The sequence below is a fragment of the Dipodomys merriami genome, unplaced genomic scaffold (genome assembly GCF_024711535.1).
Source record: "Dipodomys merriami isolate MVZ:Mamm:240054 unplaced genomic scaffold, mDipMer1.0.p SCAF_21, whole genome shotgun sequence".
Classification (NCBI taxonomy): domain Eukaryota; kingdom Metazoa; phylum Chordata; class Mammalia; order Rodentia; family Heteromyidae; genus Dipodomys; species Dipodomys merriami.
This window is the reverse complement of record NW_027203493.1, coordinates 3,538,331-3,565,543: the sequence shown is the minus strand read 5'-3', so window position 1 is coordinate 3,565,543 and position 27,213 is coordinate 3,538,331. Positions and strand designations below refer to the sequence as shown.

At 51.5% G+C, this 27,213-nt stretch overlaps 1 protein-coding gene across 4 annotated transcripts; it reads right to left on the bottom strand.

Annotated features, from left to right (window-relative positions):
- Positions 1 to 1,120: 1,120 nt before the first annotated feature.
- Slc43a1 (solute carrier family 43 member 1) lies at positions 1,121 to 26,250 on the bottom strand. 4 transcript variants are annotated; one of them, XM_070032307.1, is made up of 15 exons: positions 25,997 to 26,250; positions 24,527 to 24,693; positions 16,454 to 16,631; positions 16,282 to 16,337; positions 16,079 to 16,155; positions 14,048 to 14,140; positions 12,016 to 12,149; positions 10,080 to 10,258; positions 8,187 to 8,333; positions 8,058 to 8,093; positions 7,713 to 7,851; positions 5,387 to 5,528; positions 5,053 to 5,126; positions 3,009 to 3,132; positions 1,121 to 1,818 (listed from the first exon to the last, which is right to left on the bottom strand). In XM_070032307.1, the coding sequence occupies exons 2-15, from the start codon at positions 24,678 to 24,680 to the stop codon at positions 1,672 to 1,674; spliced, it is 1,680 nt and encodes a 559-aa protein (XP_069888408.1). In that variant the 5' UTR covers positions 24,681 to 24,693; positions 25,997 to 26,250; the 3' UTR covers positions 1,121 to 1,671. The 4 variants fall into 4 exon arrangements, with proteins under 4 accessions (XP_069888408.1, XP_069888406.1, XP_069888407.1 ...); XM_070032305.1 differs by lacking the exon at positions 25,997 to 26,250 and adding an exon at positions 25,375 to 25,438; XM_070032306.1 differs by lacking the exon at positions 25,997 to 26,250 and adding an exon at positions 25,253 to 25,269.
- Positions 26,251 to 27,213: the final 963 nt, after the last annotated feature.

Sequence of the window (27,213 nt, the reverse complement as noted above, 5' to 3'; positions counted from 1 at the left end):
AAGGCCTCTCCGCGGTTTTCTCGTTGGAAAACAACAAAAGCAATAACTTGGGCAGGGTAGTCTGCTTTACTGATTTCTCAATAGCACCTAAGAATGCTGCCTGCTGTTCCTTCACTGAGTAGGAGGCAGTGGGGAGGAAAAATCAGGCCCTTAAGGCCACTTTAGCTCAGAGAGGGCAAGTGAGAAGTAGGAAGAAGCCTGGGGCCTCCTTTCTGCTGGATGGCCCAGCAGAGGCCTCTAGTTAGGATCTGGCCTGGGTTGCTAGGCTCCACCACCCACCACTGTGTGCCCTTGGGCTAGTGTCTTAATCTACAGAACAGGACGACACAGAGGCCTTGGGTATAGCTGGGAGGAAATGAGCACCTGTGTGGAATAAATAGTTTCCCAACAAGCATCCATTGTCCCTCTTTTCTGATCCCTTAGTCTAGTCAGTAAGTCTCATGCCCCGGGCACAAGCAGGTGCAGGTCTGGCATAAAGCAAGATAAAACTACAGAGCACAAATAGGAGTTGCTTCAGCAGGCCCCAGAGTGCACTGGGGCAAAAGTTGAAGTCATTTCTTAACATAGTTCTTTTTTGTGTCAACACTAGAACTTGAGCTCAGGCCCTGGGCACTGTCCCTTAGCTATTTCTCTCAGGGCTGGTGCTCTACCATTTGAGCCACGGCACTACTTTCCGGCCTTTTGGTGGTAAATTAGAGATAGTCTCACAGACTTCCCTGCCCAGGCTGGCTGTCTTCAAACCAGATTCTCAGAGCTCAGCCTCCTGAATAGTAGGATTGTAGTCCTGAACTACCGGCATCCTCCTTTGCTTCCTTAACCTTCTTCAATATCCAGCCCTGATAACTCACAGGAGAAAGGCCAACTGCTTTATCTACTCCAAACCCTAGGAAACACAGGAGAAAAAGGTCAGGAGTTGAAGATTCCTCCCAGGGACTAATGCAGAGCGGGTACATGGTTAAAAACAACCACACAGCCATTTCAGAACAGATTGGCACTACTAGCATCTCAGGTAATGCCAACTGAGCCTGGGTAAGAAAGAGGGAAGGGGGCGGGACAGGGGGCAGGAAGACACTCCCTGTCTCCACTCTCCCAAGGTTATAAGAACGCACCAGCCAGACTCTCACTTTCCTTCTTTATTTCCTCTAAGACCTGCAGGCAGCAGCGCGAGGGAGGGAACCTGCCCTCCAGCCCCTGGAAGGGGCTTCATCCCTTCCCTGTCTCTACCCCATCTGTGACACAGCCAGCCTCTCAGCCCTTTTCTTCTGAGGGGAAGGTTGTCACACGCATGCGTGCTTGGACACAAAGCACTCCTTAGAGCTGGAACCTCAGGACCCATGAGCCCTAGGGAAGCACCAGGAAAAAAAAAAAAAGGAAGCCTGCCTGTTCTCGGTCCCTAAGACAAAGTTCTGGAGAATGGGCAGCCTCCAACTCTTGGCTTGCTCCAACCCAAAGAAGGCCCATTCCTGGTAGCACAGAGGCTGTCCTTTGGCAGAAGAGTTTTCTTTCCCTCCCCTTTTTTTTTGTTTTGTTTTGTTTTTGCAGGTCCTTACAAAAATAGAACTTCTCTCGGTATTTATAAATGCACGGCCCCTGGCTTGGCTCGCACAGGTAGAAAGTCCTCCGGGGCATTCCCTTTGTGGCTTGCCGTCCAGCTCCCTTGGCCTCCAGAGTTTATGCGGCCACTTTGGGGACACTAAGAGCCTTCTGTGGGCCGGGCCAGTTGGCAGTGACGTGTCTCTGAAGCTGGGCGCGGTAATAGAAGAGGTAGGAAGGTAGCAGGAATCCCAGAAAGGAGAGTGCTAGGAGACCCATGTTGACCTTCAGAATGAGGAAAGAGAAACAAAGTCAAAAAAAAAAAAAAAATCCGACACTGATTTGTCCTTATTCTCCTAAGAGACTCTCGGAGTCTAAGACTCCAACACAGTCTAAGACTCCACATGGGCTGTGGCTCCAGCCCTGGGCTACAGCTAGTCATCAGTGGACACAATTATGTTCCACCAGCATCCTGGCAAAGCAGCTGAGATAGGAAGATGGGTGGAGGGGGGGATGGTGAGGGGTGTCTAGCAAACAGCAGCACCTAGTTGGTGCCCATACTACATGGTACTCTCCGGTTGGACAGAAGGAAGGTGATGGTATCTTGTGCATGTCCGGGCTGGGCAGGCTGCCTTTGAGATGGGACTTGCAGGTCTGGCAGATGCCAACCAGTGGGCTCCCATTCAAGGGGGGCCTGCTGAGGCATGGACAAATGACCTGAAGGACAGACAGCCAATGAGACCCAAGGGTAGTGGCCCTCAGGGGCTCAACTGGTTCACATTCCATTCTCCATGACTCGGTGTGACTCTGGGTAATGAATCTGCACACTAAGTGCCTCCTTCTTGTGGTTACTGTGGCAAAGATTAAGTTCTTTTGAGTTTTTTGGTTTTCTTTCTTGTTTGTTTTTTTAAGATACACAGAAGGCTTGGCATACATCAACTGTCCAGTGAGCACGAGCAGTTAATTCATCATAGTTCTTGTGGGAGGCTTGTGGTGTGGGAGGCCCCACAGGGTAGAAAGATCAATGTCAGGGAGACAGACGACAGCTCAATGCAAGGAAAAGCCTCCCATAATAATGGCACTGCCTTGGGAGGAATGGAGCCCTGCTACATGAAGAGGAAACTTCTGGCAGTGCGGGAGAGAGAGGGTGCCTTCACCCTAGATGTGGAGGTCAGGAGCTCTTGAACCCAAACTTGAGGATCAAGACAGCACCAGTGCACAGTATCCTTAAAAACAGACCCCGCTGGACACTCACAGTGGCTCCAACCTGTAGTCCTAGCTACTCAAGAGGCCCAGGGGTTTTCTGAGGTACAGCCATCTTGGGAACCCTCAGATTAAGGAGTTCAGAGGTGTCTCCTGGCTGGCATAAGGGGAGTGAGGGGTTCTATTACATACAAGCCCCGACCCCCTGACTCTCCTCCCACTATACCCAGGAAAGTAGCTCCTGTTCCCCCAACACCAAGCGAGACTCTTACCCAGAAGGGCTCTCCACGCAAGGGCCCCACCATGGCCATGAAGAGTGGCTGCTGGAGCAGAGCAAACACAGCGCTGATGAGCGACTGCAGGCCTGTCAGCGTCCCAAAATGATTGGATGGGAACCTGTCCAAACAGGGGAGCTCAGGTCAAGGACATGTGTGATTCGCTCAGGCCCAGAACCCGTCCCTCCCCCCCCCAGCCTGCCCGCTGACCGCACTGGCCAGGCAGGTGCTTAGAGTTCAGGTTTACCATATGCTCTTGGATCCCTGAACTTGAGACCCTGAACTTATGGGGCCAGCAAGCTGGGTTCTGAGACACACTCACTGTGTGATAATAATATGTAGCTCAACTTCTCTGGGCCTCACTTCATTAATTGTGGGAACAACACCAACCCCACTGGGCTGTGTTCGCTTTCTATGTATCAGGCAGTGTTTGAGGTACTGGGGATAAAGCAATGAGTGAAATGACACCTTGTAGATGTGACATCTGGCCAAGCACTTAGAACCCTAGCTCCTCAGGAGGCTCATGGTTCAAAAGCCAGCCTGAGCAGGAAAGTCCATGAGACTTTTATCTCCAATTAACCAGCAAAAAGCTAAAAGTGGAGGTATGGCTCAAGTAGTAGAGTTCCAGATTTAAATAAAAAGCTAAGGGACAGTGCTCAGGCCCTGAGTACAAGTCCCAACACACATGCACACGCGTGCGCGCGCGCACACACACACACACACACACACACTCACACAGAGCTGGCATTTGGTCAAGAACAGGTGGCGGTCTGACAAGAAGCAAGATAAATACGTAGTGGTAGGGCTTAGAGCTAAAGAGAAAACCAAAGCAGGAGGTACAAGGATCAAAGGAATTACAAGAATAGGTAAACTGGCCAGAAAAGGTCTCACCAAGAAGATGACAGCTAGGGAAAGACCTAGAGAAGGTGAAACTGGTAGTATTCGAGAATCCAGAAGAATATTCTAGGGGGAAAAAGAGACCAGCAAGTGCAAAGGCCCTGAGCAGAGAACATGCTTGGGTTTCCAGTGCCAAAAGTGGCTATTGCAGCTTAAAGCAAGGGAAGGAAGAGAAAAGGAGAGGGTAAGGAAGCAAGCAGAAAGGTCCTGGGAGCCAGATCTTCAGGGCCTTTGGAGCTGTAATAAAGTCTTTGGAGTCTGCTCAGTGAGAGAAGATGGGAAGCCACTGAGTAATGTGAAAAGGCTGGTAGCTCAGCCCATGTTTAAAAGAGACTTGAGGGCAGAGCTGGGGATGAAGCTCAGTGGTAGAGCGCTTGCCTGACATGCATGAGGCTGGGGGTTGGATCCCAGCATTGAAAGAAATAGTCAGGGAGGCAAAGGCAGACTTGAGAAGACCATTTGGTGGCCACTGTCATGACCCCATGGAGAGACAAGGACAGCCTGAAGCCAGGTTGCAGAGAAACAAAGTCCAGGAGGAGAGAGAGGTGGGCTGAGAGAGGTGCAGAGTCTGCAGAGTCAGCAGGACCGCATGTGGATCCAGGCTACTGCAAGCCAGAGAAGGAAAAGAATCGGAGCAGGTGCCCTCTGCCAGGCCAGCAATGGCATTTAAACCAGGCCAGAGGCTGAATACCCTCCACCCAGGCCTGCCTGGGAGGAGGCCCTGGACAGTAGTTTGCCTCTTCTCCCGGCCACTGTAATGGCCTTGATTATCTCTCACCCACGCAAGGGGAGTCCCTCAACAGTGCCTGGCCGTGGGAAGTGGGAAAGAGCATGGGGGAAGGGAGGTACGGGGAGGTGCACAGCTGCTGTTGTGAGAGGCAGGACAGGCAGTAGACCCCGGTGGCTCCGGGCTGGCCTGTGGGGCAAGGGAGCTCCAGATCGTTAGAAGAGCTCTTGAGCAGGGGAGGGAGCAGCCAGCTCCCCAGGACCCCACCAGCAATAAGATGTCAGCACTCCAGGGAAGGTGGCTGGATGCATTAAGGGACACTACCCAGGGCACCTTCCAGTGCCTTCAGCTGTGCTCAGGGGATGGTGGAGGGGGGTAACAACGCTCAGGAGGGTTGGCTTAGCTTAAGTGGCTCACACAGCAGCGTAGAGGCCCCCACAGGCCGAATGGAAGAAACCTCGCACCATGGTGTGCAGGACAAAGGTCACCAACTGAAACCAAAGAGAAGGAAGAGATTAAAGAGAGGGAAGGAGGGAAGAGTGGGCAGGCAAAAGAGGAACAAGGGCCTCACCGGACCATCTACTGGTTCCTAGTCCCACCTTGACCCACCCACCCACCCAATCAACCCCAGTTACTTCCTGGAAGAACCCGGATGTAGAAGAGAACCAGGCTTCTTCCTGAAGGCAGGCCCTGGAGGAGTCCAGGGATTGGGGGTGGGGGGAGGGGGAGATCAGGGAGGAAGAGAAGGTACCTGGAGGTGTAAGTTGTTGATGAGGCAGGTGATGCCAAAACCCACCAGCAAAAGGTTGGTCAGGGTGAAGGCGTTGATGGCATTGGTTAACTTTTGGATCTTGCTGTAGCGTGGTCTGGTCGACTTGGTCTGGTCTCCATCCCTGAGGAGAACAGGCAGTCACTGGCCACTGCCTCCACCTCCCTAATTCCCAGTCTGGCCCCAACTCGTGCCAATGTGCAGGACAACCATTTCTCCAAGATTCACAGTCCTCTGTGGGAGGAACTCACACTGCAAGAGCGGAAGCACCACACACACACACCCACACACACACACACACACACACACACACACACACACACACACACAGTTTGAGGAGTAAGGATGGGGAAAGCCTGGATGAAAATGAAAGCAGATACCATTCTAGGAAGGGCATGGCCCCTGACTACCCAGCAGGCTCCTCTTTCTGGCACGATCTGGCTCTGAGGCCAGCGGAGGAGAGAGGGCAGTAGGCTGGGGTAAGGGCAGTCTGTTTACCTATCCCAAACAAATGAGCGTGATGAATGGACCCTGGCAAAGGGGAGCAGAGGGTAAAGGGAGGTGGGGGAGGGGAGGGAGGGAATCTGGGGCACTACAGGGCAGAGAAGGAAACTACTGGGCTATTCTCAAGATGCCTTCTCTACCTCTCATCCTCTCAGGACAATGGGGAATGGTTTGGACTCTCTCTCTCTCTCTCTCTCTCTCTCTCTCTCTCTCTCACACACACACACACACACACACACACACACACACACACACACACACACACACATACACACATACACACAGGAGTCAAAGCAGTCAAAAGGCCTGAGTCCAAGACCTAACGGAGACCTTCAGCCAATAAGACACCTCCAGTGATCTTTGGCCCTTCCTTCAGTACCAACCTTAAAGAACTGATAGAAGATAACAAAAATGAAATTTTGCTACTCCTACGATCAGCTCTCCTTGCCTTACTCATGTAACTGTAACCCTTCTGAACAGCATCTTTACAATAAAATTAAATAAATAAATTGAAAACAGAGGGAAAACAAAGAGTAGCTTGCTCTCAGAGAAGCCAGCTGCTATTTTGAGAGTGGGCTGAGAGAGCACGTGGGGATCTGGATCCCCTGTCCGCAGCTCCACACACTGAACTGGAAGCCATCTCCAAGCCCAGACAGTACTTCAGAGGAGGCTCCCTTACGAGACACCCTGAGTGAGAACCACCACACCTAACTCATCCCCAGCTCTTGTCAACCACGTGATAAATGTCTGTCGGTGAAATATGGGGTGATGTGCTACACAGCAAAAAATATGTAATAGAGCCAGATGCTGGTGGCTCACACCTGTAATCGTACTCAAGAGGTTGAGATCTGAAGATCACAGTTTGAAGCCAGTCTGGGCAGTAAATACTGTCCATGAGACTCTTATCTCCAATTAACCACCAGAAAACTGGAAGTGGATCTGTGGCTCAAGTAGTAGTGCGCTAGCCTTGAGCAAAAGAGCTCAGGGACAAGGCTCAGACCCTGAGTTCAAACCCCACAGCAGAGTAAAAAAAAAAAAAATTCTATCACTGAGAGCTGGTGGTTCATGCCTATAAACCTAGCTATTCAAGAGGCTGACAACTAAGGATCATGGTTCCAAGTTATCCCAGGCAGGAAAGTCTGTGAGACTCTTATCTCCAATAAACTACTTGGAAAAAGCGGGAAGTGGCACAGTGGCTTAAGCGGTAGAGCACTAGCAAACCTTGAGCCCAAAGAGGCCCAGGCCCTGGATTCAAGCCCCAGGGCTGGCTAAATGAATAAATAAATAAACCAATTCTTCCTCCCTCTTGCCTTAAGAAAGCTTTAGAGTGTATCCTCTTTGACATGGATTCTGGAACCTGCCATGTGATCTTGGGCAAGTCACTTCACTCTATAACCCCGGGTCTCAACCTCCTCATCTGCCAAGAGAGGGCAATCGTGTATCTGCACTAGAGAGCTGCTGTGGGAAGCTGGAGGTGTGGCTTGAGTGGTAGAGCTCCAGCCTTGAGTGAAAAAGCCAACCAACAGCGCAAGGCCCCGAGTTCAAGCCCCAGTAATGACACCCAAAAGAGAAGTTTCCTACTTAGGTTGGCTCAGCCAACGCGCAACGTCAGCTATGCTTCTTGGCAAACAAGCCATGCTTCTTCCAGCTTCAATTTCCTCATCTGTCATACAAGGTGGGGGGGAGGGTGTTCCTCTATCCCCAAGGTTCTCAGGACAATGACATGAGATGTTATGTATCCACGTACAGAAAGCCTGAAAGGATCTGACCACTTGCTAGCACCATCCATCCCTGTGTGGGTCACCTGGCATCTCCAAGGGCAGCGCCCTCGGCTGGGGAATCCACACAGTCCTTGATCCGCCAGTCCATGATGTAGCCGATGAGGGGGCAGGTGAGCAGGCACAACAGCTGCATGGCCCCAAAGACTGAGGAGTAGAACCCGACTGGGCAGGAAGGGAAGTGGGGTCAGGGGGCTAGCAGACCAGTGGGCACTGCCACCCGCTTCCAGCAGGGGACAGAGAGCTTCAAAATCACCTCCCCGCGACCCACATTCTTAGATGCGATCGGGGCTACCAGAGGGGGCCCAGCCCCTGAAGGATGAACAGTGACATGATGGGTATAGGCTAGGGCCCTGCTTCCTTCTCCCTACCTGTGTCTGCCACCTTTTGTCTCATTTCATTGGTCTCTGTGGGCAAAGGAGAGACATGGTGAGGGGAGGGCAACCAAGTGGCCAGCTTGGACCCCCCCCCCCCACTCCAGGGTCCCAGCAGAGACTCACCAGGCTGCTGGCCACCTGTGATGAGATACTCCAACATTTTGTTCATGGCGGCCATATAGAAGATCACCCGCAACTGGGTCATGCCCATGGTGAGGAGGCTCCACAGGAAAATAGGGGAACAGAGGCTCTTGCGGAAGGGCACAGACTCTGGGGAGACAGTAGGAGGCGGGGAGAGGTGCTACTGAATCCCCAAGCCTTCTTGTTCCTCTTTTTTCCCCCCTGCCATCGGTGGTGGAGCTTGAACTCAGGGCCTGGGCACTGTCCCTGCGCTTTTTTGTTCAAGGCTAGCGCTCTACCACTTGGAGCCACAGGGCCACTTCCTGTTTTCTGGTGGTTAATTGGAGAGATAAGAGTCTCACGAGACCTTTTCTGCCTGGGCTGGCTTCAAACTGTGATTCTTAGACCTCAGCCTCCCGAGTAGCTAGGATTACAGGTGTGAGCCACCAGTACCTGGCTTGACCACATTTTAAAGGTGAGGGAACTAGAGCTGAGAAAGAGGACTACCTGGTCTGTGCACACATGGCTTGGAAGCGGCAGGTGGGCCTGACTGGGGCTCCTGTGGGGATAGGCTGGACTGGAGCTTCCATGACCATGATATCAACGAACCTCCCCACTGGGTATGTATGATAAGCTCTAGTTTAATTTTGAGTAGTGCTGTTAATCTAGTTTAAGAGATGAAGAAGGTTTTCCAGGGCCCAATGGCTCATGTCTGGAATCCTGGCAACTCAGGAGGCTGAGGATTTGAAGATTATGGTTCAAAGCTAGCCCTGGAAAAGCCCGTGAGACTCTGATCTCCAATTAACTACCAAGTGGAGCTATGGCTCAAATGGTAGAGTGCACAAAAGTCCAGGGACAGTGCCTGGGCCCTGAGGTCAAGTCCCAGGACCAGCACAAAGTACGTGGTGAGGGGGAGAGAAGGAGGGAGGGAGGGAGAGAGAAGGAAGAGGGTTTACCAGGCACCAGTGGCTCACACCTGTAATCCTAGCTACTCAGGAGACTGAGATCTGAGGAACTATAGCCAGCCCAGGCAGGAAAGTCTTTGATACTCTTAAATTAACAAGCAAAAAAGCCAGAAGTGGAACTGTGGCTCAAGTGGTAGAGCAAAAAAAGTTAAGGAACCTCATCCAGGCTCTGAGTTCAAGCCCTAGTACTAATATAAGGAGAGAGGGGAGAAGGGTGGAGGAAGGTGAGAACAAAGGCATACTTGAGAAGCAGGACTCAAACTCCAGCTTCTCACTCAAAAGCCTGGGAGGCTTCCCCTGATCAAGAAGCCAATCAAGAAGCTAGGAAAGTGGCTTAGTGGTAGACTGCTTGTCTCGCATGCATGAAGCCCTGGGTTCCATTCCTTAGTACCACGTACACAGAAAAAGCCAGACGTGGCGCTGTGGCTCAAGTGGTAGCATGCTAGCTTTGAGCAACAAGAAGCTCAGGGACAGTGCCCAGGCCCTGAGTTCAAGCACTAGGACTGGCAAAACAAACAAACAAACACACAGAAAGCTGACCAGTCCTGGGCTCAGCAGTCCCGTGAGAAGTGGTTTAGCAGGTAGACGCAGACTGTCCTGAAGCCAGCACAGGCAAAGGTCAGCCAGGTGTTGGAAGGCCCAGCCTACAGGTTCTCTGAACTAGCTTGTGTCTGATGCAACAGGTTTGGAGTTTGCCCTGCAGGCCAGCGACCCTGCTCCATGATGGAAGCTTCTTCTACCCTTTACCGAAGGAGCCCTGTAGAATATTCCTGAATTTGAACTTTCCAGAGTTGTGTGCACACTGACTTCTCTATCTGCAAGTAAGTGGTAGCTATGCTCCAATTGCACATGGGAGTATTGTGTGGACTGAGCTGAGTAAGAATGGACCCGCCCTAGGTCCCCCAGACTGAAACCTTGACCAGATACTCACTCTCTGGAAGGTGTTCTGAGGTGCTACGAACATCCTGGGAGGAGATGAAGGTGTCAGCCCCTTCTTCCAGGCTTGGGGCCTTCTGGCTCAGGCGTTGACCCACAATGTTCACGTGAGCATAGAAGCGGTCTCCTGTGACCTTGTGGTCCAAGGCCAAGCCAATGAGCTTGATCTTCTTCCTGCCGGTAGTCAGGTCACATCATGTGCCAATGAGCCAGGAGGACACCCAACTCCAACCTCTCAGCTGTCATCCTACATCTTTTTACTGGACATTGACATGGTCTATAAGCTCCTCAGGATGGGGAGAAGAACACAGGCACCCAGTAAATGGAAGGACAGGTAAGTTGTTTCACTTGATCTGTTCCCATTAAAAAGCCAACATCCCTGGGCACCTGTGGCTCATGCCTATATAATCCTAGCTACTCAGGAGGCTGAAATCTGAGGATCACAGTTCGAAGCCAGCCCGGGCAGAAAAGTCCTCATGAGACTCTAAACTCCAATTAACCACTCAAAAACCAGAAGTGGAGCGGTGGTCAAAGTAGTAGAGCACTAACCGTGAGCAAAAGAGCTCAAGGACAGCACCCAGACCAAGAGTTCCAGCCCCAGGACCAGCAAAAAAAAAGCCAGCCTCAAGAATTGAGACTGGCAGTGGTTTACACCTGTAAGCCTGGCTACTCCGGAGTTGGAAATCAGGAAGGCTGTGGCTTGAGTGACCCCATCTGAATAACAACAAAACAAGCTGGCACCTCATCTGTCACCCCAACTACAAGAAGCATAAAGTAGGATTGCAGTCCAGGTTAGGTCAGCCTGGGAAAGAAGGGCAAAACATTATCTGACAAGTCAAGCAGAAGGGGCTGGCAGCATGGCTCAGGTAGTGGAACACCTGTATAGTAAGCACAAAGCCCTGAGTAAGTCTGATAGTATCAAAACAATAAACAAAAATAATTCCGATGCTGTGTCACTCAGATTCAATGGTAAGACTTTCAGAAAGTAACTGTTCTCTGTACTATTTTTTTAACTTTTTTTTTTTTTTGGTGCCAGTCCTGGGGCTTGAACTCAGGGCCTGGGCACTGTCCCTGAGCTTTTGTGCTCAAGGCTAGTGCTCTACCACTTTGAGATACAGCACCATTTCTGGCTGTTTGGTGGTTATTTGGAGATCAGAGTCTTACGGACTTTCCTGCCCAGACTGGCTTCAATCTCAGCTGTCTGAGTAGCTAGGATTATAGGCATCAGCCACCAACACTCAACCCTCTATACTTTTTTTCATGAACTGAGTTAACCACTACATCATACAGCTATTTGAAAATTGTGCTGGCATACAGTAGGTGCCCAATAAATGTCAACTGTACGACCACCAGCCTCTGTGCTTGGTCTAGGATCATCAGCCCCAGCCATGCTGCACAGAAATGAGGTAAGAAAGGTTGGGATGAAGAGAAAGCACGACACTGTCCAAAAAGAAATATACTTTTACCTGAATTATGTAACTGCAATCCCTCTGTACATCACCTTTATAATAACAATAATTTTTTTTAAAGAATTGGGGTTTAGGTTGCACCATAAGTTAGCATGGTTGGTTCCTTTGCATCCTACCTCTGGGGGCTACATGGCAGCTAATGCTCTTGCCAAGGTACCTCCTACATGGATCACCCTCTCCCAAACTAGCAAGGACAATAATAGCCACCATATCCTGACCACCTGTTACGTGCCAGCTCATTATTCAGAAACACCTGTGATCAGGTCGGGGAACCAGGCCCACCGAAGAGAGATGAGAAAGCAGGGCTGGGAGTTCTGCGAGGATGTGCACAGCTCAGCTCCAAGGCCAGGTCCCATTCCAAAGCTGAATCCATGTCTCAACATTACATCCTTTGGCCTCACTCTCTGAAGCACAGACTCTATTCCCATCCAACACTCTCCCCCACCCAGCCCCAGCACTCACGTGTAGTCGACTTCCTCCGGGGCTGGAAAAGCTTCTGTGGGCCAGTTGAGGGCGCAGTTCAGAAAGATAAGGCAGGCCAGGCCAGACCAAGTGAACATGATGACCATGAAAGGCACTCCGGCATCATAGATGAGCTGGGGGGTTGGGGGGGAAGGGGGAGGGAGCCCAGGCCTTAGATGCCATCACAGAAAGACCCAGAAAGCCCACCACTCCCCTCCCTCTCCCACCAGGCTATGTTAAAACAGTGTGGCACGGTCTCCACAATCTGTGCCGGGTGCCCACTCCATGGCTTGCAAATCTCAGCTATCACCCCGAAAAGGTGCACACCTTTGAACTATGAGTCCATAGACCCTTTAATAGGTGCTTATTTTCACATGCTGTACAAAGGAACATTAATGCTCTGGGTTCACCTGTCCCCCTTGCTGATAGGATTCTGCAGGAAAGACAACGCTGAGTCTAAGCAGTCTTCTCTCATCTTTTTTTTTTAGGCACTCCCAGGAAGGGGTAAGGTGTACAAAGCTTTTTAACTCCAGGCAGAATAAGTTCTGAACAGACTGGGTTTCAGGGCAAGCGTGTGAACCTCTCAGACGGGAGAGGCTCACGAACCGATGTCAGTTCTCTTGCCCTGCCCCCAACACGCTCTGCCTGGGTGACCCCAGCTGGCTGATGTCTGCCCTCTTGTCAGGACCCTGCTCAGACCTCCAGTCACTGCTAGGAGAAACCTTGCTCTTCTTTGACCTTGGGATCTAGGGGTTCTATCCTTCTTAGGAATAAGGCAGAGCTGTACAGAACCACACCCCGCCAGAGTGTGGGGCTCGGAACTGGCTCCTCAGCCTATGCAGGCATACTCAAACTCCTTTGAGAAAGCTGAACAAAAGTGTCCTTGAGTCTAACAAATTAACTGCCCAGGCTAGCGTCTGAGGGGTGATGTGTCATGACTCAAGTCAAAAGAGAGCTTTTATTGTGTGCCAGCACTGGGACTTGAACTCAGGGCCACGGTCTTCTCCCTTATCTTTTTCATTCAAGGCTAGCACTTTGCCACTTGAGCCACAGCTCTGCTTCTGGATTTTTGCTGGCTAACTGGAGAAAAGAGTCTCACAGACTTTTCTGCCTGGGCTGGCTTCGAACCATAATCATCAGATCTTGGCCTCTTTCAGGAGCTAAGATTAAAGGCATGAGCCACCAGCACCAGGCTAAAAGATCTCCTATGATATCATCTGATAAAGGGAAAAATAGGCCTGTAGCTTGCTCTGAGCGTTCCCACATCTGCCAAGCTCTGGTCTGTTCATGATCTATTCCGGTATAGATTCAATGTATGACCTTAGACCAAGTCACCCAGCCTCTTAGAAGGGAGATAAGACCCTGCATGGGGCCCAGAGTCAAGGACCTGGAATGCCTGGAAATGAAGATCTTCAACAAGTCTGTGAGCTAGTGGTCCATCTGAGATAATTCTGAAACTTCTGTGAGTGCAGATTGGAGGAAGAAAAGATTAGAGCAGGTAAGGCCAGAAGAGAATGCCCAGTCTGGCCTAGCAGAGAGAAGGAAAGCCTGCATCCAGATGGTGGCAAATGGAGGAAAGTGGATTCAGTCAGACTCATAAAGCATCTTCCCATGCCATGAGGCTTCAGGGCTTTCTTTTTTTTCTTTTATTTTTTTGGGGGGGGGTCCGGTCGTGGGGCTTGAACTCTAGGCCTGGGCGCTGTCCCTCAGCTCTTCAGCTCAAGGCTAGCACTCTACCACTGGAACCACAGCGCCACTTCCGGCTTTTTTCTTTTTGCTTATGTGGTGCTGGGGAATCGAACCCAGGGCCTCATGCATGCAAGGCAAGCGCTCTACCACTGAGCCACCTTCCCAGCCCAGGGCTTTCTTTTATAAGGGCAGGAATTGACCTCTCTCTAATGGGCAGGAACTAGGTCACTTGACATAAAACCCATCCCTCTCTCAGCCCCACCCACTTCTCATGTCAAGGCAAAAGGAAAACCCAGGTGACCCCCTCCCCCCCCCCCCCCGTGACCCCGTAAGAAGCTCATACCTTGATTCCTGGGAATGTGATGGCAGAAGAGGCATAGGAACCAATCATGAGGGCCATGAAGGTAGAACGCAAGTTCCCAAACATGTTGGGCAGCTGAGGGAGGAAAGCAGAGCCGGTGAGTGTGAGCAGGACACATCTTGACATCTCCCCTTTCTCAGAGCCTGAGAAAGCTTGGAGACTCCAACCTGGCAGGCACCAACCAAGGATAGCCCTAGGAGATACAGGAGAAAAGCTTCCAAGCAAAACCAACATGGGAAACGGCATTCTGACCCCCTGTGACACACTCGCAGTGGACTTCAAGCCCCTACATGGTTTCCAGAAATGCCTTCAAAGAGAAGCCTTGTTCACTCTTTAATCCTGGGGCTGACCCCCAAGTTTGTTAGTTCTCGTGTGATACCCGTCAATTCCTCATGAGGCAGGGGTTAAGAAATATGAGTATGTTCGGACTCGTTTCAGAGATGAGAAGATTCCAGCTGCAAGGGAAAGAAATGGACTCAAGTTCATGCTGCTCTGGTCACCAAGGCCTTACTGAGGCTCTGCCAGTAGCTGGACCCTGTAGCACCCAATGCCTGTGAACACTCAGTGGCTCCGAACACCCCAGCCCCCAGTTTCTACTGAGCCAGGACAAATCAAGGGGTGGTATGGGAGGTAAGGGTGAGACCAAATAGGCAGAAGCAAGCCAGGTTGCAGAAATCACATTTCTGCAGTGCAAAACAGGGCCAGAAATCCTATCAGTAAGGAATTGATTATATTCTCCCCCTCCCCCTCTCCCCTGAAGTGGACCCAGGAAAGGCGTGAGGCCAAGTTTGCCCCTACTCAGGCAGAGCTGGCATGCTTTTATCTGTGAGGCACACTGCCAAGAACACAGGGGAGGGTACCAGGGCTGGGACACCTGCCCCCCAAGAGTCCGAAGGCGCTGCTCAGCCAGGTACATAGAGAGGGCAAGGCCGGCCTAGCTAACTATGGACAGAGAGAGCGTGTGAGCAATACCAGGCTTCAACAGCTGGTGGGCAACTCAGGAGGACATCTTGTCTGGGGGGCGGGGCCAGCCGGCCTGGAGGGGGTGGCACTGAGGAGGGGTGGGGCAGGCTTCCGGCATTTCCATTGGCTAGCATTGCAGTGGAGGAGCCACCCACTGAGCATGCAGGGTGGACCTCCCTGTTGGCTGGCCCGGGCAGGGTTGAGGTCAAGCCTCTGGCCTCAGCCCTAGGGAGAAGGGATTTATTGACCTGAACCAAATTGCATAGCAGGAAGGGTCTGTGGGTTAGTAGGAAAGGATTAGCTTCCTTGAGCGTTGTGAAATGTCCCCAGCTGGAATTAAAGGTGTCTGGCTGGGGTGAGGAGAAATTCAGCCAACAAACACCCGGTTTGGCTATATCTGAGATAAACAACCAGAGGAGGCCAGCAGAAACTTTCCCTTCCCCCACCCCCACCCCACTTACTGTTCTGAGCCTTTAGTCTTATCCTCACACTCACACGTGCTTAGACAAACACACATACACAACTCACGCACTGTAACAGGTCGAGCCAGGGGAACACACCGAGTTTGTGCGTCAAACACAGCCAAAGGTCGGCAACTTCACATAGTTTAGTTCAGCTTCATAGATACATCTCATCCACCCGAGTCCTCTCACATGGACAGCACCCGCCCCTCCCCACAGACAGACAGACAGACTCGATCCCTCCTACAATGTGCCAAAGGCCTACACGTCTTGGGCTGCTTCCATCCCCCTCACGATCCTATTACCCAGTTTAAATCTCTTCCCAGGACTTATGACCACTGACACACTTTCTTAGTTTACTTGCTCAAGGGTGGGCTCCTGGTTCTCTTCTGGGAGCCCTTGTTGAGAGAAGACACAGTGCTGTTTGTCCTCTAGTCCCTGTGCTCCACATAGACACAAGGCCCCACCCCCATCTTCAGCATCCACCTGCAGTTCACACACACACACACACACACACACACACACACACACACACACACACTCACCTCTAGCCCCACCCTACTCCCACAGGCCCTACTGCCACACTCACAGTGAGCGAAGTGAAGGTCAGGCAGATACCAGCAAACCCATTCAGAGACAGCGCCAGGAATATCAACGGTGACAGAACTAGAAAGTGGGAGAGAAGGGCAGGTGAGGGAGCTCTAAGTGGTCCAGGGCAGGAACTAGTGGGAAATAGCTTGCCCCCCCCACACACACCCTGTGGAGCCACAAGAAGCCAGTTAGCTCGCTCACCTTGAGGGTCCCAAGAAGCCAAGGCTATGAGGGTACAGGATGTTGCGAAGCAGGCACTGTGGGGATACAAGGCAGGGGGGCGAGTGGAAGGGGGACAGGCTTGACCTGTGAGCCTCCTCTCCCCGCAGCCCCCCCCCCCAGTCCTCTGCTCACACTGGCACAGTCACCTCACCTGCCCACCAGTCGAAGGGGCCGGGGGCCAAAGCGGTCCATGAGGATGCCCAGGGGCAGGGTGGTGGCGCTGAGCAGGAAGGAGCCGATGGTAAAGCCCACGTTGAGCATCTCATCCTGCTGGCGGCAGCTTGGCCACTGGTGCTGCTCCTCCTGGGTGCTGTTGGTTGTGTTTTCAGCTGCAAAAGGGGAAGGGAGACTGAAGACAAGAGAGAAGGGCCTGGTGGTAGAGACCTTGCCTAGCATACATGAAGCCCTGGGTTCAATTCCTCAGAACTACACACACGCACGCGCACGCGCGCGCACACACACACACACACACACACACACACACACACAGAAGTGGCGCTGTGGCTCAAGTGGTCAAGCACTAGCCTTGAGCTAAAGAGCTCAGGGACAGTGCCCAGGAGCAGCACCAAAAAATAAACGAATAAATAGCAAAAATCAGCGAATGGTAACAAGATTTCACTTCAAAGGCAAAGGTAGTTTTCCCAACAAGCAACATTCTGCTAAATAATACTAGTTAGTATTTAATGACCGTGTCATTACGTTCCAGGCAGTTCTAAATAGTCCCTGTATTAACTCACAACAGCCCTGTGAGCCAGCTAAACTGATAAAGTACCCCATCCTCCAGATTATGAAACCGAGGCTCTGCCTTCCGGACCTTTCAGAAGGTCGGAGATTTCCTCTTCTAGGTGCCCTGCGACCTGGATTTGCAGCAAACCAGCAGAAGGACTGGCAATGTAGAACCCAGTGCATTCTGAGTCATGAGGCAGCTGCCCCTGCCCCCAATTTGTGACTAGGGCAAACAGGACACACCTGGGGAGACAGGCGGCGCAAAGCCATTCCCACTCCAGCCTCAATAACTAAAACTCTGGACCAGAACTTCTTGGCTTTGAGCCTCAGAGCCAAACTATCTGATAAATACAATCAGGGACTGAAGGCCTAAGCCACAGGCTTAGGAAGTGGCCTCACTGGAGACAGCAAACAGAACACTTCACACGTTCTCCTGATATCACTGGCAAATGGGCAGAAGAGCAGAGACTCTGGAGGCTGCCGATTCCACAGTAAGACAGGGAGCTCTCAGCTCTCCACGGCTTACAGGAGATGACAGGACACAAAGGGATGTTGATATTGTTCATTTGTATGTGTGTGTGCCAGTACTGAGACTTGAACTCAGGGCCTTGGACTCACTTGGCTTTCTCCCTCAGGGCTAGTGCTCTACTATTTGAGCCATACTTCCACTTCTGGCACTTCTTTTTTTTTTGCTGGTTAATTAGAGATAAAAGTCTCTCAGATTGGTCTGCCCAAGCTGGCTTGAATTTGGAATCCTCAGAGCTCAGACTCCTAAGTAGTTAGGATTACAGGCATGAGCCATCAGTGCCCAGCCTGGAGGCTGACTTAAATTGCTAGGTGCTACAAAGAAGAGAACAAACAGAAGGAGATGCCTTAGTGCCTGCGTGCTGGGAAGAAAGATGTCAATGACCCCTGACTTCAGATAACCTCAGGAAACCAAAGGGCAGGCAGGCATGCATGCTAGGTAATTGGATCTGTGTGTTAACACCAGAAAGAACATGAAGACCTGTCAGATGATGAGTGCAGGCCACCCAGGGAAGGGACAGGTGCCAGCTACCCGGGAGGCTGGGGAAAGGGTTGGGCACCTGGGAGGAAGTGGTTAGGGGGTTAGACCACACAGCTTTTGGGGTTCACACTAGCCCTCTAATTGAGCAATCTTTATGATCATTGTTCATTCCTCCACCAGGGACACCCATTTCCTGGACATCTACAATATGGCACAAATGGTAAAATAAGAAATGGGAGGATAATAATTCATGTTCTGCTTGGCTAACAGGGTTGGCTCTTGGAGTGTTAGAAACTGTAATTTAGGTGCCATTTTAAAATCAGGAGTTAGGACATTACCAAAAAAAAAAATCCAGATTTCTGGTTTATTCAAATGTTGAAAGAGGACTGGGAAGGTGGCTCAGTGGTACAGTGCTTGCCTTGCAAGCATGAGGTCCTGGGTTCAATTCCTCAGCACCCCATAAGCAGAACAAAGCTGAAAGTGGCACTGTGGCTCAAGGGATAGAGCGCTAGCCTTGACTGAAGAGCTGAGCAACAGAGGCCCAGAGTTCAGGCCCATGACCACCACCACCAACAAAAAAAAGTTGAAAGATGAGCCAGACACAATGGCTCACACCTAGCTATTTGGGAGGTAGATATTGAAGGATGAAAGTTCAAGGCTTTTGATTTGAAAGGGGGAAAAAAAAAAGCTCATGAGACTCCATCTCAACCAATGGCTGAGTGAGGTGGTTCACACACCTGTTACCCCAATAACACATGGAAGTGTAAATAGGAAGACCAGAGTTGGGAGGCCCTACCTCAAAAAAAACGACACAAAAAGAGCTGGCAGAGTGGCCCAGGTCATAGAGCACCTACCTAGGAAGTACAAGGAAGCCCTGAGTTCAAACCTCAGCACCACCAAGAAAAGAAAAAAGAAAAAGGTAGATCTAGTCATAACTAGAACGGAATGGAGGCTTCCCCCTCACCTGGCCAGCCTCCTCAAAGTCACACTGTCCCTTTGTCTTTCAGTTCATGGACTCTGTCATCGTACACCTGCCTTTCTTTATTCACTTACTGTCATTTGCTTAACCTGAGCGGCCACTAGAATTTGCAGCCCCTGAGTTAGATATTGTCACTGCTCCAAAATTTCCTACAACAGCCCTCTAACTTGCAATCAACACCTACTATGTACCTGGTTTTGCTTTTTTTTTTTTTTTTTTTTTTTTTGTTATCAGTATTGGGGCTTGACCTCAGGATTTTGTGCTTTTGCTTGATTTTTCTTGTTCAAGGCTGGCACTCGATCACTTGAGCCATATCTCTACCTCTGGCTTTTTGTTGGTGAACTGTAGATCAGAGTCTCTTGGATTTGTTTGCTCAGGCTGACTTCAAACCTCAATCTTCAGATTGCAGCATCCTGGGAAGCTAGGGTTACAAGTGTGAGCTAACATCGCCCAACTACACCAGGATTGTCTTCCGACAACCTAAGAACATTTTCCAAGGCTCCCTATCACAGACAAGGCTCCCAGATGCAAAGCCGCTCAGTCCCAGCCTCTTAGAGGCAGACTTACCACAGGACCTCCCTGACCCCAAGGCTTCCCCTCCCCTGCACAAGACAGTGGATAAGCTTCCTACTGTGTGCTGGTCTTGGTTAGGACTTGTGCCCCGCTGCTAATGCAGCCTCTCCAGCCACATGGCTAACCAGGCAAGGCCAACGAACCCCACAGCTCCTCTTTTATCCATCGGCCTCTTGTGAGTTTAAGAAATCTGAGCTCGTTCCTGAAGTCTCATTCTGGGTGGATGAAGTCAGATTTCTGAACCAAGATCTACCTCTTAGACCTGTATCCACGTTGTGAGTCTGGAATCCAAATCTCCTCTTTCAGACAAGCGAGGCATGATGGAAAGTGTGTATTCAGGAAGTTAGTGAGAGTTTGCGCTTGGGAAAAGCAGGTGAGTGGTATATACAACAGGCAAGATGAATTTACCTGGTGTGTGGAATGGTTTCTGGAGTTTATAGGTATCCGTTATTTTTAGAAACACACACGAAAGGCCATCTGTGCTGATGTACCTCTGTTATCCCAGCTACTGGAGAGGCAGAGATCTAGAGAACCTCAATTTGAGGCTCATACCTGTAATCCTAGCTACTCAGGAGGCTGAGATCTGAGGATCATGGTTCAAAGCCAGCCTGGGCAGACTCTAATCTCCAATTAACTACCAGAAAACCAGAAGTGATGCTGTAGCTCAAGTGATAGAGCACTAGCCTTGAGCTGAAGAGCTGAGGGATAGTGCTCAGGCCCACAACCAACCAAAAACAAAAACAAAAACATTAAATCCAAGATTTCAAGGATATTACACTTTAAAATAATAGACTCTGGCCACAGCCTTGGTAGAATTGTGAATCCTGGTTGTAGAATTGTGAATCCTGGTTAAGTGTGCACTTCTGGTTAGATCCTGACTGCATTTGCTGCACTGCTGAAATGCACGCGCGCACACACACACACACACACACACACACGTGTGCGCACACACACACACACTCCTGAGAGCTGGCTCTGAGCACTGCCACGTGTGCACCTGAGCAATCTCAAATCAGCCCCATTCTGAGTCTCCTTGGCAGTGTTCACTTCCTGGCCTGTAGCTTCACTTTCCTGCAGCTGACATGGAAATATTTAGGGCTGAGATGTAGCTTGTGTCTTCTGATGGCTGGGTTCCCCGCAAGGACTCAAAACATCTGATGTTGGGGGTCAAAACATCCAGGCACTCGCATGAAGCCTAGCAGAAGCACCAGGCACCTATAATCCTACCTACTCATAAGGCTGAGATCTGAGGATCGCAGTTCAAAGCCAGCTTGGGCAGGAAACTCCAAGAGACTCTTATTTCCAATACACTTCCCAAAAGCTAGACGTAGAGCTGCTGGCTCAAGTGGTAGAGCACTCGCCTTGAGCAAAAGAAGCTCAGGGACAGTGAGTAGGATGGAAGTGGAATCCTCACTCCAGTACAGAGGACAGAACCGAGGGCCTCACACTTGTCTTATCTCTGGGTTACATCCCCAGATCAGCCCAGACCAGCCCTCATTCTGCTCTTTATTAACTGGGTAATGGGTAAATTACTTAGAATCTCTGAGCTTCAGGTTTCTCTTCTATAAGATGAGGTTATAATAATACCTCTACCACATATTTGCAGTGAGAACTAAAGATCCAGCTAGCAACTAGATCCAAATAGAACTAAAGAGCTAACTAGCAAATGAACATAACTGATCCTTGAGATACTTGAGAAGTATATATAGCATGTGATCCACTGAACTTCCCTGCCTAAATTCTGAATAACAAGGCTCCTGTGAGCTGTGGTGCCCCATCAGATAAGGGCCTTTTATCCAAGAGCATAAAGAATTCTTGCAACTCAGTAATAAAAAGGCAGAGCTTCGGGGCTAGAGTTAGTGGTCAAGTTGAGTGTATTCTTCTCCTGTGTAAAGCCCTGGGTCCAATCTCCAGCACTGAAAGTTAATTAATTAGTAATAATCAGACAAATAACTCAAAAATGAGCAAAGGCTCTAAAGAGACAGTTCTCAAGCGATATACTAATGGCCAATAAATGCTGGAAAACACATTCAGTGCCACTGGCCATGAGGAAAAACAAAACAAAACAAAAAACCCAAAGATATTATTTGACATCCACTAGGATGGCTGTCATCACAAAGAGAAGCAGTGACAAACGTTGGCCTGTGGGAGAGGGTGGGGAGAAACTGGGAGCCTCATCTACTGCTTGGGGGGAACGGAAAACAATGCAGCCATTTTGGAAAAGTCTGGCAGCAACTCCAAATGGTCACATGACCTTCATGGCCTAGCAATACCAAACCTAGAGGCGGACCTAAGGAAAAGAAAATCATGTCCACACACACAACGTGTAGGAGAGTGTTCATAGAAGCATTAGTCACCACAGCCAAAACATGAAACCATCCAATTGCCCAGCAACTGAATTCAGCAGAGCCATACAGTGGCCTACTCATCAGCTATAAAAAGCAAAGAAGTAGAGGGCTCACACCTGTAATCCTAGCTACGCAGGAGGCTGAGACGGGAAGATCAAGGTTCAAAGCCAGCCCAGGCAGGAAAGTCCATGAGACTCCAATTAACCAGCAAAAAGCTGAAAGTAGAACTGTGGCTCAAATGGTAGAGCACCAGCCATGCGCAAAAAAGGCAAGCAAGAGGCAAGTGAAAACCCCAGTTCCAGCACAAAAAGAACAACAACAACAACAAAACACAGGTAGATAGATGGGCTCTTAAAAAGGAAGCAGGCGTTCTGGGAATGATAGAAATATTTTAAATACTGTCTATGATGGTGGTGGTTACTAGAGTGTGTGAATTTGCCAGACTTCATCAGCTGGGTGAAGTCAATCGTTAGCAAAATTGTCTTCAAAAAATACCACTACTTCCAGAGGGAGAAGGTGGGAAGAAACTACCACCTGGGCACTGGCGGGCATCAAAGCCATCAGGTAGAAAAGGGAAAATCCTCTCCAGTCCCTAGGAGACACTCAGAGAGCACTGGGGCTTCATGGGGGTCTCTAGTGACTGGCACTGAGTCCTCCTAGCCTCCTCCTCAACAAATCCACCCTTTCTTCCTTGGCCAGAAACCAACTCCCCTGCTCGGGCCCCTAGCTCTGTTACTGAAGCCAGGAAGCGCTGGTATATTGCTATCTCAGTACCACCTGTTGCTTCCTTCCATAACCCTGACAAGGGTGGGGCAGGCCCCAAGTGGGGGCAACTACTGCTCAGAACAGAGATCCTAACCCTCAAAGAACCATGATGATCTTGTCCCTGGGCAGGTAGGTCCTTCCCCAGCCAGCCTCTCTCTGAGAGGGAGAAGTCTGTTGAGTGTCACGGAACAGATACTTTTGCTCCCTTTCTACAGACCAGATAACTGACGTACCACATTCTTTTGTTGTTGCTGTTTCATTTTGTTCTCTTGGCCCTGGGATTGAACTCAGGGCCTTGAGCTCTCTAGGCAGGTACTCTACCCCTTGGGCTATGCCTCCAGCCCCTTTTCTGCCTTGATTATTTTCCAAGTTGAGTTTCACTTTATTCCTAGCTGGCCTGAGCCTTGATCCTCCTATTTGTGCTTCCCCAAATCACTGGCCATGACAGGTGCATGTCACTGCTCCTGGCTGGAGCTCCTCCCCCTCCCACACACACAGCTGGGATAACAGGTGGGTGCTACAGTGTCCATCCATCAGTTGAGATGGAATTCCAACATAGAGGGAGGAGAAGCGCTCTACCAAGCCCCTTAGCTGAGCTTCTCACATGTCCTCTCCTTTCCAGAAAACAAACACAGCCACCAAGCTCTGGACATCAGAAGAGAAAGGAAAACCCCTCTACCTGGGTGGCTACAGACAAACTCTGGCTGTCACTCTTGCTACCAAGGAATGTAGATGACCTACTCCTGGTTTGGGGCCACTCTTATAAGGTGAGAAACTACACAGTCTCCACAATCCCTATCCAAGAGGAAATCAGGCTGAACAGGACTTGGAGAGAAGGGTGACTTGAAAACCGGGGGGGGGGGGGGGGGGGGGGGGGGGAGGGGAGCTGAGGTGGAGGGAGGGTAGATCGTTCTCATTCACACAATGCTTGATGGGGCTCCACTTCTATTTTGTCCTTACAGTGACCCAAGCAAGAAATCCCACCGGCGCTTCCACATGGCTCAGTGGCAGAGCATTAGCCTAGCATAGCGAGGGGAGGGGGCTGGGCCGGGATGGAGAGAATAGGCCCCGTCCAGCAGCTGGGTACATCTCTGCTTCTTAGTGTACCTCCCACTTTTTTTGTCTTGTTTTGTTGGCTACAATAGGCATGTATTTTCTTACAGTCTTGGAAGTTAAAAAACAAAAGTCAAGGGGTCAGCAGCTTGCTTCCTTCCTTCCTTCCTTTCTTTCTCTTTTCTTTCTTTCTTTCTTTCTTTCCTTTCTTTCTTTCTTTCTTTCCTTTCTTCCTGATACTAGAACTTGAACTCAGACATTTGCTGCTGCCCCTTAGCTTCTTTTTCTTTTTTCCACTCAAGTCTAGCATTTTTTTTTTCTACAACCACAGCTCTACTTCTGCCTTTTTGGTGGTTAATTGAAGAGTCTCACAGACTTTCCTGCTTGGGCCATGGCTTCAAACTGTGAGCCTCAGATCTCAGCCTCCTGAGTAGCTAGCATTACCTGGCTACCTCCCTCTTTAAACTGAAGTCTGTCAGTCTAAAGTCCTGAAACTCTGGCCATCAATCTCAGGATCTGGATCCCCTGTAGGACAATTCAGTGACCACTGAATTCGGTAATCGTAACAGAGTGGGCTCACCTATTCTACCAATTCTCCTGGTGACCTTTAAAGAAATGACCTCTTCTCCAACTCCCAGGGGTCTAAATGCTCCTATATCTTGAGCATCTCCTACTTCTATCCAGCTGACCATTGGTCCTTTCTCCAGTCCCCTCCTCCCTTGCTCCTCCTCCCCCCTCCCACCCCGTGCCGACCTTCGACCTTCTTGGGCATACCTGGGCACAAGCTGGAATAGAAGCCCTCCTTCTTGAGCATGATCAACAGGGAGCCCCAGCCCAGGAGCACAGCCGAGAAGAAGAGATTCTCCAGGACAGCGCTGCAGGCCATCCACCAGCGCCTGCCATAGGCCTGCTTCAGCGTGGGGGCCATGCTGGCCGAGACACTGCAGAGGAACAGGGCGCTGAGGGAGGGGCCTCCCATGGGCCCTGGGGAAGTGTACTGCATCATGTCGCTTCCTGAGACCCCCTCGGGCCCACCCCTCCACCCAAGCCCTTCACGGAGGTCCCAGGGAGCTCTGGGGGGCTTCCTAGTGGCTGGCATTCGAGCTGGCCCGGCGCGCTCGGGCAGTGCCAGGGGCGCATGGCGCGCTGGGCTCCCGCCTGGCCACTATCAGAAACAAGGAGAAGTCCTGTGGACGCGCAGCCGCTTCCTGGCGCGCGGCCGGGCGCTGGGGCGCGCCAGAACCCGCTCCCAAGGAACCAAACCCCCAACTTCCCCGAGTCCCCAAAGACCCACAAAAAGGGGCAGATCGTTCTCTGACTAGCCCATGTCAGCCTCCGGTACCAAGAAAAAGACCCTCCTCCACTCCACTCCACGCTCCCCCCGCCCCAAACCCGACCCCAGGAGTAGGCAGGAGAGAAAAAAGAAGTCTAGAGACTAATTCCCCGACACTCTGCCCCCCCCCCTTTCCTGTCGTCGTCCTCCTCCACCCCCGGCCGCACCAGGAGACCCGAGTCCCTACAGTCGCTCTAGGGCCAATCCAACAGCTGCCACGTGGAGGGAGACCCAGGGCGGGCCCGGAGGCGCCCCCCTCCCCCCGCGCGCCCCGCATGGCGCCCCGCACCGCGCCGCGCGCCTTGGACACCGCTGGGCCCCCTCGGCGCCCCAGAGGGGCTCCGGCTCGGGCAGGAAGTCCGGTGATTGCTGACTTCATAAGGGCAGCGGCAGCGGCGGCGGGAGGGGGGGGGGCGAGGGAGGGTGGAAAGACAGGCGAAGGAAGGAGGGGAGCTCGTCCTTTCCCCGCCTCCCCCCAGGGGGGACCCCCGAGAGTGACACCCGGGCTGCGACCCTGGAAAGTGGAGACACCTCGAAGGACAAGGGAGAAAGACTTAAGATCCAGGGGAAGGAAGCGCCGATCGCTTCTCTTGGGGAGGGGTGGAGGCAGGGTGGGGGGTGTCTCAATAGCTTGGTCTGTAAAATCGGGGCTCCTGAGAGATTCGTTCCGACGCTGACAACTGTCTGGGTAAACCGAGGAAGGGACGGGACAGGAGGCCAGTCGGAGAACAGAGAGAAGGGGTGGGGTGGAACGCGCCCCGGTACTTGGAACAAAGTGCCGCACGAGGGTTCCACGGGCTCAGTCGCCCACACTTCTTGGGGAGCCAGCCTGGTGGCCCTCGGCGGATCGCAGGTGGGGGAACCCCCGTTCCTCCACCCCCCACCCGCCACCACAGTCCCCCTCTGCTCACCTGGGGTGGTAGGGTGGGGGACGCAGGCGCCTGGGACAGCCGCGGATGCCCCCGGGAGTGCGCAGTCGGGGCGCACGGCGGGCGCCCGGGATCCCCGCAGGCCCAGCCCTGAGCCGCACCCACGTGGGGGGTCTCCTCCGGGTGCCGCGGAACTTGGGCAGGACACCCCGGTGAGCTCGCCTCTTCGGGGACCCCAGCCCCCACACACACCCCTGGGGAGAAGCGTCGGCGCTGGGAACTCCGCCAGGCGCCCCGGTGCCGCGAAGCCAGGCACCCACAGAGGAACAGATCTGCGGAGCTGATAGTTGTATTTACACACGCGGCCGCCCCGAGGTGGGGGCGGGGGCTCCCGTCGCTTCCCCTCCCCCTAGGTCGAGTTTCACACGCACGTGACCCGCCTGCTGGTCCCCAGATACTCTGGCTAACGCACACGCCCCAGCGCCTCAATTTCCACCCTCAACCTCCTTCCAGCCCCACCCCTGCCCTCTTGTTATTCCCTTCCAGAAGTCAGGCCGTGCCCTCCGCATCCTTCGTCAAAACAAAGAATGATTGAGTTTGAAGCTGCCCGGGATGCTGGGCAGGCTTGGGTGGAGGTTTTGCTCAGTGTAGTTTGGAAAGGCGTGTTTTCTTGAGTTGGTCTGAGTGTGTTTAACTTTCACATTGTGAAGTTGGCTTTGAGACTTTGAGAGACCCACTAGCCTGGGCTGCCTTGGGCAGTTTAATCTTTCTGAGCTTCCGTCTTCCTGCTCTGTAATTTGGGATAACAAGAGAATATACCCACCTGCCTGTGGGAATTAGGGGTTATGATCCAGGCCGAATACTGGGTACCACACTGGGCCCCGTCAGCATAAGTGCTAATTGTTGTCATTATGTCTTTATTATTTCACAAGACCTGGTGCTGCTTCCTTCCTGACACCAGGTGAATAGCTCAGCCTCCCTTAACCCCAGTTTCCTTATCTGTAAACGGGAGTGGGGGAGGGTGACACTCCTTTAACTGTGGTATTATTCATTACTGACATAATGGTTGAATGCCACGTTAAGTAAAAGTGGTCAAGCACGGTTGATTCACACCTGTAGTCCTAGCCACTAAGGAAGCTGAGATCTGGAGGATTGCAGTTTGAAGCCAGCTAGAGCAGAAAAGTCCTCAAGACTCCATCTCCAATTAACCAGCAAAAAGCTGGGCTGATAGTGTGACTCAAGTGGTTAGAGAGTCACTA